General features: G+C 50.7%; 1 protein-coding gene across 1 annotated transcript in view; it reads right to left on the bottom strand.

Annotated features, from left to right (window-relative positions):
* Positions 1–3,823: 3,823 nt before the first annotated feature.
* Positions 3,824–14,694, bottom strand: part of SLC22A15 (solute carrier family 22 member 15) — a 31,651-nt gene continuing 20,780 nt past the window's right edge. The window contains exons 7-12 of the mRNA XM_077346278.1: positions 13,332–13,472; positions 11,771–11,856; positions 10,114–10,234; positions 6,958–7,030; positions 5,486–5,674; positions 3,824–4,182 (exon numbers count right to left, since the gene is read on the bottom strand). Coding sequence (XP_077202393.1) covers positions 4,099–4,182; positions 5,486–5,674; positions 6,958–7,030; positions 10,114–10,234; positions 11,771–11,856; positions 13,332–13,472 — 694 coding nt within the window. The 3' untranslated portion in view covers positions 3,824–4,098. The remainder of the gene's footprint in view (positions 4,183–5,485; positions 5,675–6,957; positions 7,031–10,113; positions 10,235–11,770; positions 11,857–13,331; positions 13,473–14,694) is intronic.

Genomic DNA, 14,694 nt, shown 5'->3' with positions numbered 1-14,694 from the left:
TTTAGGGAGACCCAGTTTGGCCACCCCTGACACAGGGGAACAACCCACAGGCTGGCACCTCATGACTGCTTGACATGATCAAAGTTCTCATGCCCATGGAATAGTTTTGAATGTTGGAAAGTGGAGAATGCCTGCCTTTCATGTCGGAACTTGAGAAACGCAACGGAGAATCGGCTTTTATCCTGGGCACGCTGTTGCCAAGAAAGGGCCTACCAGGAGTCATGGCTGTTGGTCAGGAGGCCTGGCTGCAGGGTGCTGATTTCTCCCACACGAGGAGGCAGAAATGCAGGGCTCTTCCACTGCACATTAGCCCCTGGTGACTCTAGCTTGGAAGTGCCTTAATGCTACAGTGACCTCTGACAACAATCGAAAAAGGAAGTTGTGGATTGAATCTCTGAACGTCTAAAACGAGACACTTAGGGGTGTTGCATTGTGCAAATCCTCTTCTGTTCACAAAAGCAATGCTGGGAAGCACCCAGCATGGGAATACCTTGTGCCTTACTAACTGTATATCTGTATTAATGCAGGCTTTCTCAAAGAGGGTTCTATGAAACTCTGGGGCATCTTGATGGCCCTGGGTTTCCCAAATGCGTAGAGTTAATATGATATAGCAGGCAAGAGTTGGTGGATGATGTGAAGGAGCTGGGGACCCTAGGGGGAAGTGACCATGTCCTCATAGAATTCCTTTTGAGATGGGGAGCCAAGGAAGCTGGTAGCCAGACGCGGATGTTGGATTTTCGTAGGGCAAACTTTAATAAACTCAGAGACATGATGAGTGTCATACCATGGACGAGAATGCTGGAAGGGAAGGGAGCATGTGAAGGGTGGGCGCTACTCAAACAAGAGCTATTGCATGCTCAATCAATGACTATCCCAGAAAGAGATGGTGAGCTCCCCCTCACTGGCAGTCTTCAAGCAAAGGCTGGATACACACTTTTCTTGGATGCTTTAGGATGCTTTGGGCTGATCCTGTGTTGAGCAGGGGGTTGGACTAGATGGCCTGTATGGCCCCTACCAACTCTATGATTCTATATTTTTAATATATTTAATTGTTAAACATTTATCAGGTGGTACGACCGTATATGGCCACTGATGGGTCTGGAGGGGGTAGGAAGGTGAGGGGCCCCAGGTGGGCGTGTCCACAGCCCTGCTTCCGAACCGTATTCTGCCCAATCGAGACACTTCTGGGGTTTCTGGAAGCCTGAAGGGTGTTCCCGGAGTTTCTCAATGGTCAAAAAGCGGAGAATGGCTGGGTTAATGTGAAACAGCCTTCATTGCTGCAGTAGATTTCATTGCCTTCCAATGAGCCCCTGAAGAGCATGTGCCCTTCAGGACACGCCAAAATAAGCACTTACTTCTGAGGGAGCAATTAGACCAGAGATTGTTTTTAAACAAGGCAGGAATTGGTCGCAACCGGTTTAATCTTCACCTCCAGAGCTTGCCGGTCCAAAGCAAACCGTCTCGTTCCAGATTTATCCACCGTTTGCGTATCCCACAAATTCCCAAGGTGTCGGGCCTTCTTCTCAACCTGCTCTTCATCCCCCCCCCCCAAAGCAACGAGTAATTTGAGACGGTAAATGCACACGAGGAGCACAAAGAAGGAAGACTGCAGCCCTTGAGAAGCTCACACATAACATTAGATTAATTCAGGGGAGAAAAGAAAGACGAATTTATGACGAGTGGGAAGGGCTTGGTTATGTTGCTGAGGGAACGTCCGGAATAGAGGCCATTTAAGAAGGTTCTGTAATCAGATGGAAGCCTTTTTGAAAAAAAGAAAACAACCTGGTTGTATATAATATCGTTTAGGATTCAATGATTCCATGTAGAACAAATGCCGACTTGGATGGATGCTCTGCTCCAGTTTTCCCCCCAGTTTTTTCATTCCATTGCTCATATGTGCATTCATTCCCCAGAGAGAGTTGAACATGTGTCTAAGTCTGTCCTCACCACGAATACGTCCATTTGATGGATTTGTCAAATACCTATGACTGGAAGAACAACCGCCCGCTCCCTTCCCACCCAGGATTTCTTGTGTGCAAAAAGGGCAAGATGCAGTATGGATCCTACAACTCTTAGGCAGGTCGAGAACTGGCTGACATTTCGCACCCAAAGGGTGCTTGCAAAGGGTTCCTCATCTTCTTGGAGAGGAGTGACAAGTGGAGTGCCTCAGGGGTCTGTCATGGACCCTGTGTTGATTTGGATGAGGGAACAGAGGGGGTGCGTACTAAATTGGCAGATGATACTAAACCAGGAGGGCTGGCGAACACACCAGAAGACAGAGACATTCTAGAAATATTCTGCGATCCTGCAGAATAGGGTTGGGAAGCAGAGCTGTGTTGGTGCCCACCTGGGACCCTTCCCCTTCCTGACCCCCCCAGGCCCATCATTGGCCATTGCAGGTCGACTCCCAGCCATTTAGGAAATCCTTCCAGGGCTGTCAAGAGATCCCAGGATTTCATGAAACCCTGCTTGAGAAAGCCTGCCCCACAGAAATGCATCTCTGCCTCCTGCTACTGAGAGGGGCTTTTTGTTGGCCTGTAAAAGGATACCAAACTCATACTTTGTTCTACTCCTGCCGACTAACAAGACTGCCCAACTGTCCCTATGGCCAGTAGGAGCCGCTCCCCTTGTCCTGCCTTGTGCAGCTAGCCCAGCCAGGACAGTGGGGTTGGAGACGTCCTGGGTAACCATCTCCCATGATTCAACTGCGGAAAACAGAACCTCTTGTGCAGGCAAGACCCGTGCCGTGGCCCAACAGCACAAAGCAGAAAATAAACAGGGCTGGTTGGAACTCCAGGGAGCAAAGCCTGCAGTGCTTCCCCGGGAATTGGCGAGCACATTCCTGGACTCCTCCTCCTGGGGCGAGCTCAGCCATGAACCAGCTGCCAAAGGTGGAGCCAGAAAGAATCATAGAATCCTAGAGTTGGAAGGGGCCATACAGGCCATCTAGTCCAACCCCCTGCTCAACGCAGGATTAGCCCTGAGCATCCTAAAGCATCCAAGAAAAGTGTGTATCCAACCTTTGCTTGAAGACTGCCAGTGAGGAGGAGCTCACCACCTCCTTAGGCAGCCTATTCCACTGCTGAACTACTCTGACTGTGAAAAACTTTTTCCTGAACTCTAGCCTATATCGTTGTACTTGTAGTTTAAACCCATTACTGCGTGTCCTCTCCTCTGCAGCCAATGGGAACAGCATCCTGCCCTCCTCCAAGTGACAACCTTTCAAATACTTAAAGAGGGCTATCATGTCCCCTCTCAACTGCCTTTTCTCCTTTTCTCCAGATACAGAAGATGGCTGCTGCAGCGGACCTTCAGTCGCACAGCAGAGGGCCTTGTCCCCTGGGGGCAGCTGCTGCTGAAGAAAACATTTTAAAAAACCTGCACAGCTAATCAACTCTTCAATGACCCATCAGAAGCCTGGCTTGGCAAAGGTCCCACCCACATTCTAAAAACACTTGGCGGCATCAAAGGAGTCAGGGGCACCACGTTGGGGATCCCTGCCCTAAGTTAACAAAAAAACAGGGCTCTGGTGTTGAGCAGTGCCCTTGTACAAAATCAAAACTGATGCCTTAAAAAAAAGGATGTTGCAGGTACATGTCTGGCAGTCAGAGGCCTGCTAAGTGACTCGGTCCCCCTTGTTCAACAGGAGGTCCGGTCCGTGATTTCTGCTTTCCCCCTTCCACTCCCCCGTAGGTTAGAATCCCAGGCAATGCAGAAGGGACAGACATTCCCTGTGTGGCAGAGAGATCACCCCTTTCTTCCCACTCTCTCCAGGGTCGATTTCCAGTGAGGAAAGGAAGGAATCAACAACACGGGCAGAAGAAACGGGGCTGAAAACGGGGTCGGTTGTTTGGTTTCGCAAATGGGATCCAACCCTGAGCCCCCAAAATCTCCCCGAACTGGGGATGGTTTAAAAAAAAAATCTGGCCGAGTAGACCCCCAGTAAGCGAGCGATTCGGCTTTTCCTCCCGAGGCAGATCCGAGGGCACGGTCCAAGTCTTTTCTGCCCCTTGATTGTTCCCCGCTTGGCCACTGCCAGGCGGGACTGACTGGAGAGTCTCAAAAGGCTGGGACTCGCAAAGGCCTTCTTCTCCATCGTCACGTGATCATCTGGGTCTCTTCGTCCGCATCGTAGAATTCTTCATCTTCGCTTTCACTCCCCGCTGAGCTGTCCCGGTCAGGCTACAAGGAAAACGAGACCCTGATGTTAGAGGGGAGCGATGGCATGATCTGAAGAAGAGCTGGTTTGTCAAACCCTGTGTTTTGCTACTGAAGGAGTCTCCAAGCACCTTCCAAACGCCTTTCGCTTCCACTCCCCACAGCTGGCACCACTGTGAGGCAGGTGGGGTTGAGAGAGCTCTGAGAGAACTGGGACCAGCCCAAGGTCACCCGGCAGGCCTTGTGTGGACAAGTGGGGAGTCAAACCTGGTTCTCCAGGTTAGAAGCCGCTGGTCTTAACCATGACACTGCGCTGCTTCTCAGCTTTGAACAGCACCACCTGGCCAGAGGTACACTAGAGCTTATGCTGTTGCTGGGCAGGTAACTGTGGTATGTCAGGGTTAAGCAGCCCTACCTCCACTTACAGATTGACCAGAGCAGTGGGTAGAAAGTCACAAGTCTTTGGTAATGCACAATGGTCTAGTGCTTCTTACCGGACTGATCTGTGAGAACAGCACTGTCAGGGCTATGACTAGCCCAAGGTCACCCAGCTAGCTAGCTGTACGTGAAGGAGTGGGGAATCAAGCCTGGGTCACCAAATTAGAAGCTACCCCTCTTAACCACTTCACTACATGCACATGCTTCTCTGGGTCGAATTCTGTCTCGGTATACCGAGTATGGTTAGTTCCTCCTTAGTGTAGTCCTTCTAAAGAGTGGTTTTGCCAAGTAACCTTCCACCCCTGTGTAAAAACGCCCAAATAGTTCATATGGCCTTTCCCTCAACATACATTTGGCTGAGGGCGGAGCAAGGTGGTTTCCTTGACAAGATCCAGGAACAGAATTGATACGGTGACAAGAGGCGACTTCTGACTGTCATTCTCTAATTTGGAGCCCGACATCATGAAACCTACAGAAAAGCACCAACCTCAAGGAGCGCATTAGGCCCGATAAAGGCCTAAGCTGTAATTTCACACACTCTTTCTGAAAGCTTTTCCAACATGTTGGAATGTTCAGGTTTTCTTGGTGTTCAATAATAAATGTTTATCCGTCTACCTGGTTGGGTTGTGCTGCATCCGTGTTTCACAGGGAACCCAAGAAGAGTTCTTGAAAGGGCATCAATTAGGGTTGGGCGTTTCGGTGAACCAAGCATCCATCTGCACCCGAAACAGTCAGCGCCGTGCCAAGGGGGACGGGGAGGGGAAGCGCGCCCACTGGCCAAAGGGCCCAACCCTCGTATCAATAGGAGTCCAGGGGCTGGAGCATTCACCACTACCTAGCCGACTTTCTACCCAAGAGGCAGCTTTAAGGAGGTTCAAGGGGTACCTACCCGTGAGCCCTCCAGGGTCTGCAGCGCCACCGTCTCACTGCCCAGCCTCCGATAGGAGCAACCCTGCAGGTCGGAGATCGTCTCCAGCAACGGGCTGTTTAAGGTTTCCGGCAGGAAGAGACTCAGCAGGCCCGACAACAAACCCGTCATGCCAAACACGACGTACGGCAGGGACCACTGCACGGATTTCTGGGGGGAAATGAGCAGCAAATATTAATGGAGCCCAACTAGGGAGTTCACAGCGCCTCATGATTTCCTGACAGCTTCGGCTGCAACGGATTTGCACGTTAAACCTTCTCCCAAAGAAGACTTAAGAGCGAGGCGTGCAGTAACACAGGCACAAGCACATCGCGATGCAATCAGACTCAGCACCAGTCTGCTCAGCAAGCATCTCCACAGATCAATTCATCCAAGTGGGCGGCCGTATTGCTCTGAAGCAGCAGAACAAAGTTTGAGTCCAGGGGTGCCTCGAAGAACCACAATGGTTAATTCTGGGCATGAACTTTCACGTGCATGCAGACTTCGTCTGAGTATAGTCTGCATTCAGGTGCATGCGCTCCCTTCTGCACGCAAGGCACATTTGCTGCAGCGTCCCCAGAGCTGAACAGCCCAAAGGGGCTCCCTGAGGAGAGATCCACTGGCCAGGGCCTACCCTCCAGACCATCCCCTCTCTCCCCCCTGGGGCTGCCAACCACCAGATGGGCCCTGGGGATCTCCTAGAATTATAGTTGACCTCCAGATGGGAGAGATCGGTTCCCCTGGAGGAAATGGCTGCTTGGGAGGGCGGAGTCTGTGGCCCTGTTCTCCACTGAGGTCCCGCCCCGCCCCGCCCCAGATCCCGCCCACTCCCAAAATCTCCAGGTACTTCCTAACCCTGAGCCGGGAACCCTCAGGCAAACTCCATGGAATCCCATTCTGGCTGAGCTCTCCCCCCCTTCCCCAAACTGCACCCTGGTTATGTCCCCAAACTTTGAAGACTTTCTAAGGATACCAACCTCCAGGTGGCACCTGGAGACCCCCAGACTATCAAGATCAGTTCCCCAGGGAAACATGGCTGCTCTGGAGGGTGGACTTCGGGGCACTGTCCCCAGAAGGAGTCCCACTCCTCCCCCCGCCCCACCTGACTCTACCCCCAAAATCTCCAGGAATTTCCCAACCTGCAGCTGGCAGCCCAGGTCCAGAGCCACGCCTGATGTCGGATTACTTTAAACTTGCACTAGGGGTGCCAAACTGACACATCTGCTCATTCTCCAGAGCCACAATGGCCAGAAAAACATTTCTTCCCTGGCCCATCTCTACTCACTGAAGGTAAAAAAAACCCTGGCATCTAAGAAAAGCCCTGGATTGGGAAAAAAAACCCAAGAAAAGCAGAACTTCTGTTGCCGAGGAAAAATGGAGGAGTGACCTGCACATAACTCATTTGCTTCCTTTGAAGTGCTTGGAGAAGAGACAAAGGCAAAGTTGAGACGCACCAGAGATGGGACGAAAGGAGCAATAATCCCTCCCACTCGGGAGAACATGGAGCAGGTTCCCATTCCAACGTTCCTGCAAAGAACATAACATGAGAACATCAGAAGAGCCCTGCTGGGTCAGACCAAGGCTCCACCTAGTCCAGCAGCCTGTCTCACACAGTCGGCAACCAGTTCCTCTGGAGGGCTAATAACAGGTCATGAAGGCCAAGGCCTTCCTGAGAACACCAGAAGAGCCCTGTGGGTAAGAGCAGGGGTCCATCTAGTCCAGCCTCCTGTCTCACACAGAGGTCCAAATATGGGGCAGAGAGGCCGAGGCCTTCATAAGAACGTCTAGTCCAGCATCCTATCTTACAAGGTGGCCAATAACAGGGTACAGAGGCCTAGATCTTTCCCTGATGTTACCTCCTGGCTCTGGGATTCACACGTTTACTGCCTCTGAATGTGGAGTTTCCCCATAACCACCATGACTAGTAGACATTGCTAGATCTATCCCCCATCTAATACCCTTTTAAAGCTGTTTATTCCAGTGGCCATCACTACATCCTCTGGCAGTGAATTTCACATTTTAATCACTCTGTAAAGTAGAAATGGCAAGCAGTAGCATTTACAGGAATGGTTTACTTGACTTATTTTGGCTTATAATTGGGGGTGGGGGATGTTTGCTCCAGAGGAGCATCTGAACGATAGTTCTCCTAACACATAGCAATGAAGGATTGTATTGCTTAGGCAGAGATTCAAGCTGCACTCTTCTGACCATCTGCAATTAATGCATTTCTTTAAAAGTGTGAGCTTTTCCTCTGCCGGAAAGAAGAGGGGCAGGTGGTCCCATCAGAAGCCACTCCACTGGGTTGCATCAGTGGGTGACATTAGGCAACGAGCCCCCCCCACTCCCCTCCATTTGCTCAACTGAGTTTTCCCTTCTCCCAGAACATCTGGTCATTATGTAACATTATATAACAGTATCTGAATCTGCTTATGCGCCTTCTCCCTGTTGTTCCCTTTTGTGCAGTTTGATGGTGAGCCATTATGACTATCCATAGATCTAATTCTCAACATGGCTTTAGCTGTGGATACTTAAATCCAGGGATAGGGGCCATGTAGAGATTAAAAAGAACTTTCTACAAACTTGGTAAAAGGCACAGGTTTGCAAAACACCCCAAAACTTTTTAAAAAAAGGAATAGGGTCTAAATCACACAGTAAGGGAGGAATTTGGAGAAACCCCCCTCCCCCCCCCCAAAAAAAAAGAAGAGATGAGTAGTGGAGAAGTGGGAAGCAGGCATACTGGATGGGAGATACAATGCTGGGTAGCAGCATGTGTGAACAGGATCTTGGGGTACTTGTGGGCGGTAAGCTAACTGTGAGCAGACAGTGTGATGCAACGATGAAGGCGGCAAATGCAGTCCTGGGCTGTATCAACAGAGGCCTCACATGAAAATCTCAAGAGTTCATCATCACACTGTATACCGCCTTGGTCAGGCCACACCTGGAGTCCTGGGGGCAGTTCTGGAGGCCTCCCTTCAAAAAGGATGTGGACAAAATGGAGAGGGGGCAGAGGAGAACAACAAGGATGACCTGGGGACCAAGCCCTCAGAGGTGTGCGGAAGGCACCACTGCATGTGCCTTTGAGGAGCAGCGAAAGAAATGGACAGGGGATGGAATGCCCCCCCCCCAGCATGAATCATAGAAAGAGTTGGAAGGGACCTCCTGGGTCATCTAGTCCAACCCCCTGCACTATGCAGGACACTCACAACCCTATCACTCATCCACTGTAACCTGCCACCCCGTTGAACCTTCACAGAATCAGCCTCTCCGTCAGATGGCTCTCCAGCCTCTGTTTAAAAGTTTCCAAAGATGGAGAACCCACCACCTCCCGAGGAAGCCTGTTCCACTGAGAAACCGCTCTAACGGTCAGGAACTTCTTCCGGGTGTTTAGATGGAATTTCTTTTGAATTAATTTCATCCCATTTGTTCTGGTCTGTCCCTTTGGGGCAAGAGAGAACAATTCTGCTCCATCCTCCATATGGCGCCCTTTTAAGTACTTGAAGATGGTTATCGGATCCCCTCTCAGTCATCTCCTCTCTAGGCTAAACAGACCAAGCTCCCCCAACCTTTCCTCATACATCTTGGTCTCCAAACCCCTCACCATCTTTGCTGCCCTCCTCTGGACACGCTCCAGTTTGCCTACATCCCTCTTCAACTGGGGTGCCCAAAACTGAACACAGGACTCCAAGTGAGGCCGAACCAGAGCAGAGTGAAGACTCACGAAGGTGGGAGCGGTGCCAGCTGATTGGCAGGGGAGTGGGAGCTGACAAGGGGGCATCTGTGGGAGCAGCGGGGAGGATGCTGACCCCTCCACGAGGCTCGTGGGACACCTCTTGTTTTATATTATAAGTAGATATTAAGCCCACTGTGGGCAAAATACAGCGGGCCCTAGCATGATGGGTGGGTGGAGGGATGGGGTGAAGGAAGGAGGAAAAGGAGAGAGACAGAGAGAAAGACAGAAAGAAAGGGAGGAAGATAGAGACAGAAGAAGAGGGAGAGAAACAGGTAGCCAGAAAGAGGCAGATGGGAGAGAGGGAGGAAGGGAGGAAGGGAAAAACAAAGGGAATGCTGGGAGGAAGGGAAGGAGAAAGGGAATGCTGGGAGGAAGGGAGGAACAGAGTAAAGTAGGTGGCCTTGGGACCTTCTGCTGGGCCCAGGGGCAGGCTCGGCTGCTCCAGGGCCTGGCAGAAGGCTCCCTGGGCGAGGGGAAGCCGGCCGGAGGACTTACCGCTGGGGAAGGCTTCTTCCTCTGAGTGGTGATTCTCCGGCCGGGCCAGGCGAGGCTGGGCCAACCAGCCAATGGGGAGCCACGCTTTTGGCAGCTCCCCATTGGCTGCTTGGCCCCCGAGTGACACTCTGAGGGCCAAATCAGGAGCCGCTTCGCAGCTCCTGATTGGGCCCTCTGAGTTTTTATCACGGACAGGGCCCGCCCTAACTCCTCCCCACTTGCCCTTACTCCTTTATTCCTCCCGCTCCTCCGGAGTGGGGGGGAGGTTTAAAGATGTTGCCATGAATCCATTGGCAGAAAAGCAGGAAATGTAGTCACACGTAACAGAAGCCGCACACATGCACACAGCCCCCCCCCCCCCCCCCCCGAGCGGAGGTTCTCTTACCTAATCACCGTCGGGTAGAGTTCTGAGGTGTAGATGTAAACAATGTTGAATGCAGAACTGATTGTGAGCTTCCCCAGCAGAGACAAGGACCGGCTGTTTATCACAGCGAACACCCCCGTAGCTGTCAAGGAAAAGGCAACCCTTGTCAAAGAGCCTCTCCGGAACTGCTCCTTTGTACAAAAGCCCGGAGGATTTAATTGATGTAGAAGACATCAGGCATCAGCCGGATACTGCACTGATCAGAAGGGGACTTGCAAGAAAGTCACAAGGTTTTCATAGTGCAAAAAGAGGTGTCTTTGTTGAGGTTGTTGGGGTTTTTTTAGCAGATGCAAAATGGGAAAGCCAGACACTCCTAAAAAAATTTTTTTTTCACATGAAATTAGATCCTTCGACGTGGTTCCTACCAAGTGTTTTGGGAAAGTGGGCAGAGCCAGGGGGCATTTGTCCCTCAAGGCTTCTGAGTGGACCCTGGAGACTGGCTGTGTGGATTCTTTAAAAAGTCTGCTTTGGTGGAAGTTGCCGCCACAGCACAAGAATCTTTACTGTCTGACTGAAGGTAAGCTGTGGTAGCAGTTTGGTGGCTGGCTCCACCTCCAACAGCAGTTTGGTGGCTGGCTCCACCTCCAACTGGCTCCACCTCCAGCAGCAGCCATTTTGCGAATGAGTCTCCACACTGCGTCAGAATTCCAAAGGTGCCCACAGGCTTAAACAGGCTGGGGAACCATGGGTTAAGGGAGCTCTGGATGTCAGACTTCTACTTATTTATTTATTATATATTTATATACTGCCATCTCCTGTGGCTCAGGGTGGTTTACATGGAACAACAAAGAAGAATACGGTATAATTCAGTAGTAACAGTAATAACAGAGAGAACATAGTTTAACAACATCAACATTTTAACAGTCCCATGGTTGGTCAGTTCCAGTGCTTGCTTTATGGGGAGTGGTTCTACCTCAAGATGCTGTGGGTGATGTAAGAAAGAAGTTTATGGGAATGCACATTTAGTCATGGATACAGGTAACTAATGAACCATCAGCTTTACGTCTGCAGCTGGCAAAATTTTAGAACAAATCACCAGTTAGTCCTTGAGCAGCTAGAGTGGATGGCTTTAATTACTAAGAGTCATTATAGATATGTGTGCATGCAGGGAGAGAATCCAAAGGTTTATGCCCAAGACAAGTACAGCTGAAAAAGGTCTGCTGCTGCTACCTGCAGTTTCCTGTTATTTACTAAAAAGATTACACAGTGCCCAGTTGGGACTCTGTGAATTCTCTGTGTTAAGAGCAGCTAGCTGCTCACCGGATGTTAGAAAAAGTGGTGTAATAGCTGCAGGCAGGTCTAAAATTGGAAATCCACACCCTGTCAAGGAAGACTTCTTCTGCAAGCATGAAGGAGGAAGTACGATGAAGACAGAGGGCACATGGAGAACTTGGAGATCTTAAACTTTAGCTCCATCCCCCCTTCACTGTCAAGCAGACTCCACAGAGACCCTTGTTTACCCCCTCCTGTTTCTGGCAAATCCAGAGACGAGCCTTAGAATGATGCAGCTGAAGAGGGCTCCTGTTTAATTATTTCTGCACAGCTTTGCTGAGAAGACAGAGGGCCACACGGCCAACTTTCGACAATTACGAAACGACAGACGCACAATGCCTCTCACCTTTCTTTTCCGGAAGGAACATGATGACGAGGGAGGCGAGTCCTCCCAGGCACAAAAACGCCGCAAGGGTCCGTTTCCGGCCAAACCTGACGAGCCAGAAAGAAAATGATGATGATGCAGTGAGAGGAGGAAGCTCCTGCCTGCTCCCGGCGTTACCCACACGGCATCTCCTCCCCCTGTCCTTTCATGAGACCGTAAGGGACACAGAGTGGCATATTTTCGGCTTAACTGGGATCCCAATGGGGGGTTTCGGAAGTGGGGATATATTGAGAATATACACTAAAATGCAACCTCTGTATAATACCCCCAAACAAGTCTTGACTTGAAAGTCACCATATGTCACCCAAAAGGAGACAGAAACTCTGGAATTAAGATTCAATCAGAAAATGTTGTGTTGCTTAAGTCCTAAACCTTGGGAGAGACTGTTGCTATCCAGGGACAAGCTGTTGCCACCTGGTCCTCCCCCCCTCCCCCAGTATATCCTCTGGCTTAGCCTGGAGGCCCAATAACAGGGCAGAGAGGCCTCAAACAGATTAACAAGCCTGGAATTTACCTATCAAAGTGAAAGACACCTTGTATTTCCGTAGGTAGCAGTTTAATCTTGAGTGCCCAAATAGAAGGCTGTGTTCTATTTATGGCTGAATGGTTGCCCTGCCCTGGATGAGCCAGGCTAGCACTGCTGCTGGGTCTCAGAAGCTAAGCAGGGTCATCCCTGGTTTGTACTTCAAGGGGACACCACCAAGGCAGGCCAGGGTTGCAACACAGAGGCAGGGGATGGCAAGCAACCTCTGAACCCCTCTTGAAAACCCTACGGGGCGGCTAGACGTCGGCTGGGGCTTGATAGCTCATTCCAGCACTGAATGGTTGCATGGGATGACGCTACTGAACAAACCGGGGTGAACTCCAATATCCAAAGAAGCCGCGATTAGTACAAGCTGTGGATAACAAACAAATGTGGACTCTGGAGGGAGCCCAAGAATCATAGAGTCGGAAGGAACCATGCAGGCCATCTAGTCCCACCCCCTGCTCAATGCAGGATCAACCTCAAGCACCCAGGAGAAGTACCTATTCAGCTTCTGCCTGAAGACTGCCAGTGAGGGGGAGCTCCCCACCTCCTTAGGCAGCCCACTCCACTGCTAACCTACTCTGACTGACAATTTTTTCTGTGCTATCTAGCCAGTGCTGTTCTACCAACAGTTTAAGCCCATTATTTAGGGTCCTGTCTCCCGCTGCCAACAGGGACTGCTCCCTGCCCTCCTCCAAGGGACAGCTTTTCAGATACTTCAAGAGAGCCCTCCTGTCCCGTCCCGTCCCGTCCCCACCCCTTTTCTCCAGGCTGAACATTCCATTGTGTTGATTCCCCTTTTCATCCAGATCAAAAATCCAACAAAGGAAAAACCAAAACGAAGAAGACCCATCAAGTTTTCTTTGACATCTGCTCTCTCCAAAGAACAGAACTGCAGTTAGCTGCCATTAAGGGAGATGATTAAGATCATGACAGAAATTACCAGGTGGAAGACAGCTGGGCAAGGGCTGGCACCGCCTGTGGCCCGCCACTCACCATTTCTGATTAATCAAGTAGATACAGAGCGGGTACGCGGGGATCTCGATCAGTCCGGAAAGGGCCAGGTTGGCGTAGACGCTTCCTCCCAGGTCACCCACATTGAGAGTAAGGCCGTAATAAACTAGGCTGCAGACAAACCTGCAGAGGATTAGAGAGGGAAAACACACAGTGGTCAACGTCGGAACGAGGACGAGTCTTGGGGCACGGTAAAGACGAGCCACACTGTCAGGCTGTGACGAGCCACAACCCGTGCCTCTGTGCGCGTCTGAGCAAGCAGGGTCTGGTTCGTGAAAGCTGATAGGTTACGTTCATTATACATCTATATATAAATATTATACATTTACATCTATATATAAATACACTGTTCTTTTAGACGTGAAACCCACGGCTCCCCCTCTGGACTCAGACAAAGTGGATTCTTTTCATGAAGACTGTTTGAAAAGGTAACCGGGTTGGTTTGCAGCCGGGGTGGATGAACTGCAGCTTTCAAGATGTCCACGGATTACAATGAGCAGGGGCTCATGGTAATTGCAGTTCCTGGATAGCTGGAGAGTCACAGCTTAGCCACCCCCGGCCTGCAGTGAAACAGCTTCAAATCCAATAGCACCTGTGAGACCAACCCAAATTTCAGGGCTTGAGCTTTCGAGAGAAAATGCTGAAATGCTACCGATGCTAACCACCTGGCCCTGAGCATTTCACCCCCTGCTTTAATCAGCCTGATGACAATATGCACAGTATACTTGTTGCATCCTTTCCAAGCACTCTTTGACACCCCTCCCATCTTCTAACTAGGATAAAGGGATGTGAGAGAGCTCCATTCGAGGCTTGAAAAGTTCTAAGTCTAATTCCTTGGTTCTGGTGGTTCTTGACATCTTTAATTTTTAATTGTGAGCTCCGCAACTGGAATTATTACTACACTAATTACAAAGCCCATTGCATTCAGAAATACAACAGGTGCTAGATTGGGGGTGGGGGGAGGCATGGAAGAACTCTGCGGACTGCCCCCCCCTTCCCCCAGGACCTGGAAAGGCTGCAGGCAGCTGTTAGGGAACTCACCAGCAGGGGCAGCTCTCCCGCAGCAGGGATCTGCAGCCTCCGGGCCTCAGAAGGAAGTGGAAGGAGGAGGGGGTGGTCAGGGGTGGGGGATGAAAGGCGATTGGCTGGCCGCTGGACAGACATGCAAACTGATTGGAGGAGGAGGCCCTCAGGGGCAGGACAGCTACCCTGAGCAGGTATTAAGCGGCACTTAAGCCATGAGACGCGCTCCTCCTCCAAGCCCTTGCCAGAAATCTGTAGTGGTACAGATATAATATATATTGCTGTGAGCTTCACATTTTACGATTCTTATTATGCCACCAAC

The sequence above is a fragment of the Paroedura picta genome, chromosome 7 (genome assembly GCF_049243985.1).
Source record: "Paroedura picta isolate Pp20150507F chromosome 7, Ppicta_v3.0, whole genome shotgun sequence".
NCBI lineage: Eukaryota > Metazoa > Chordata > Lepidosauria > Squamata > Gekkonidae > Paroedura > Paroedura picta.
Note: the sequence above shows the minus strand (reverse complement) of the source record. Positions and strands in the feature narration are given on the sequence as shown.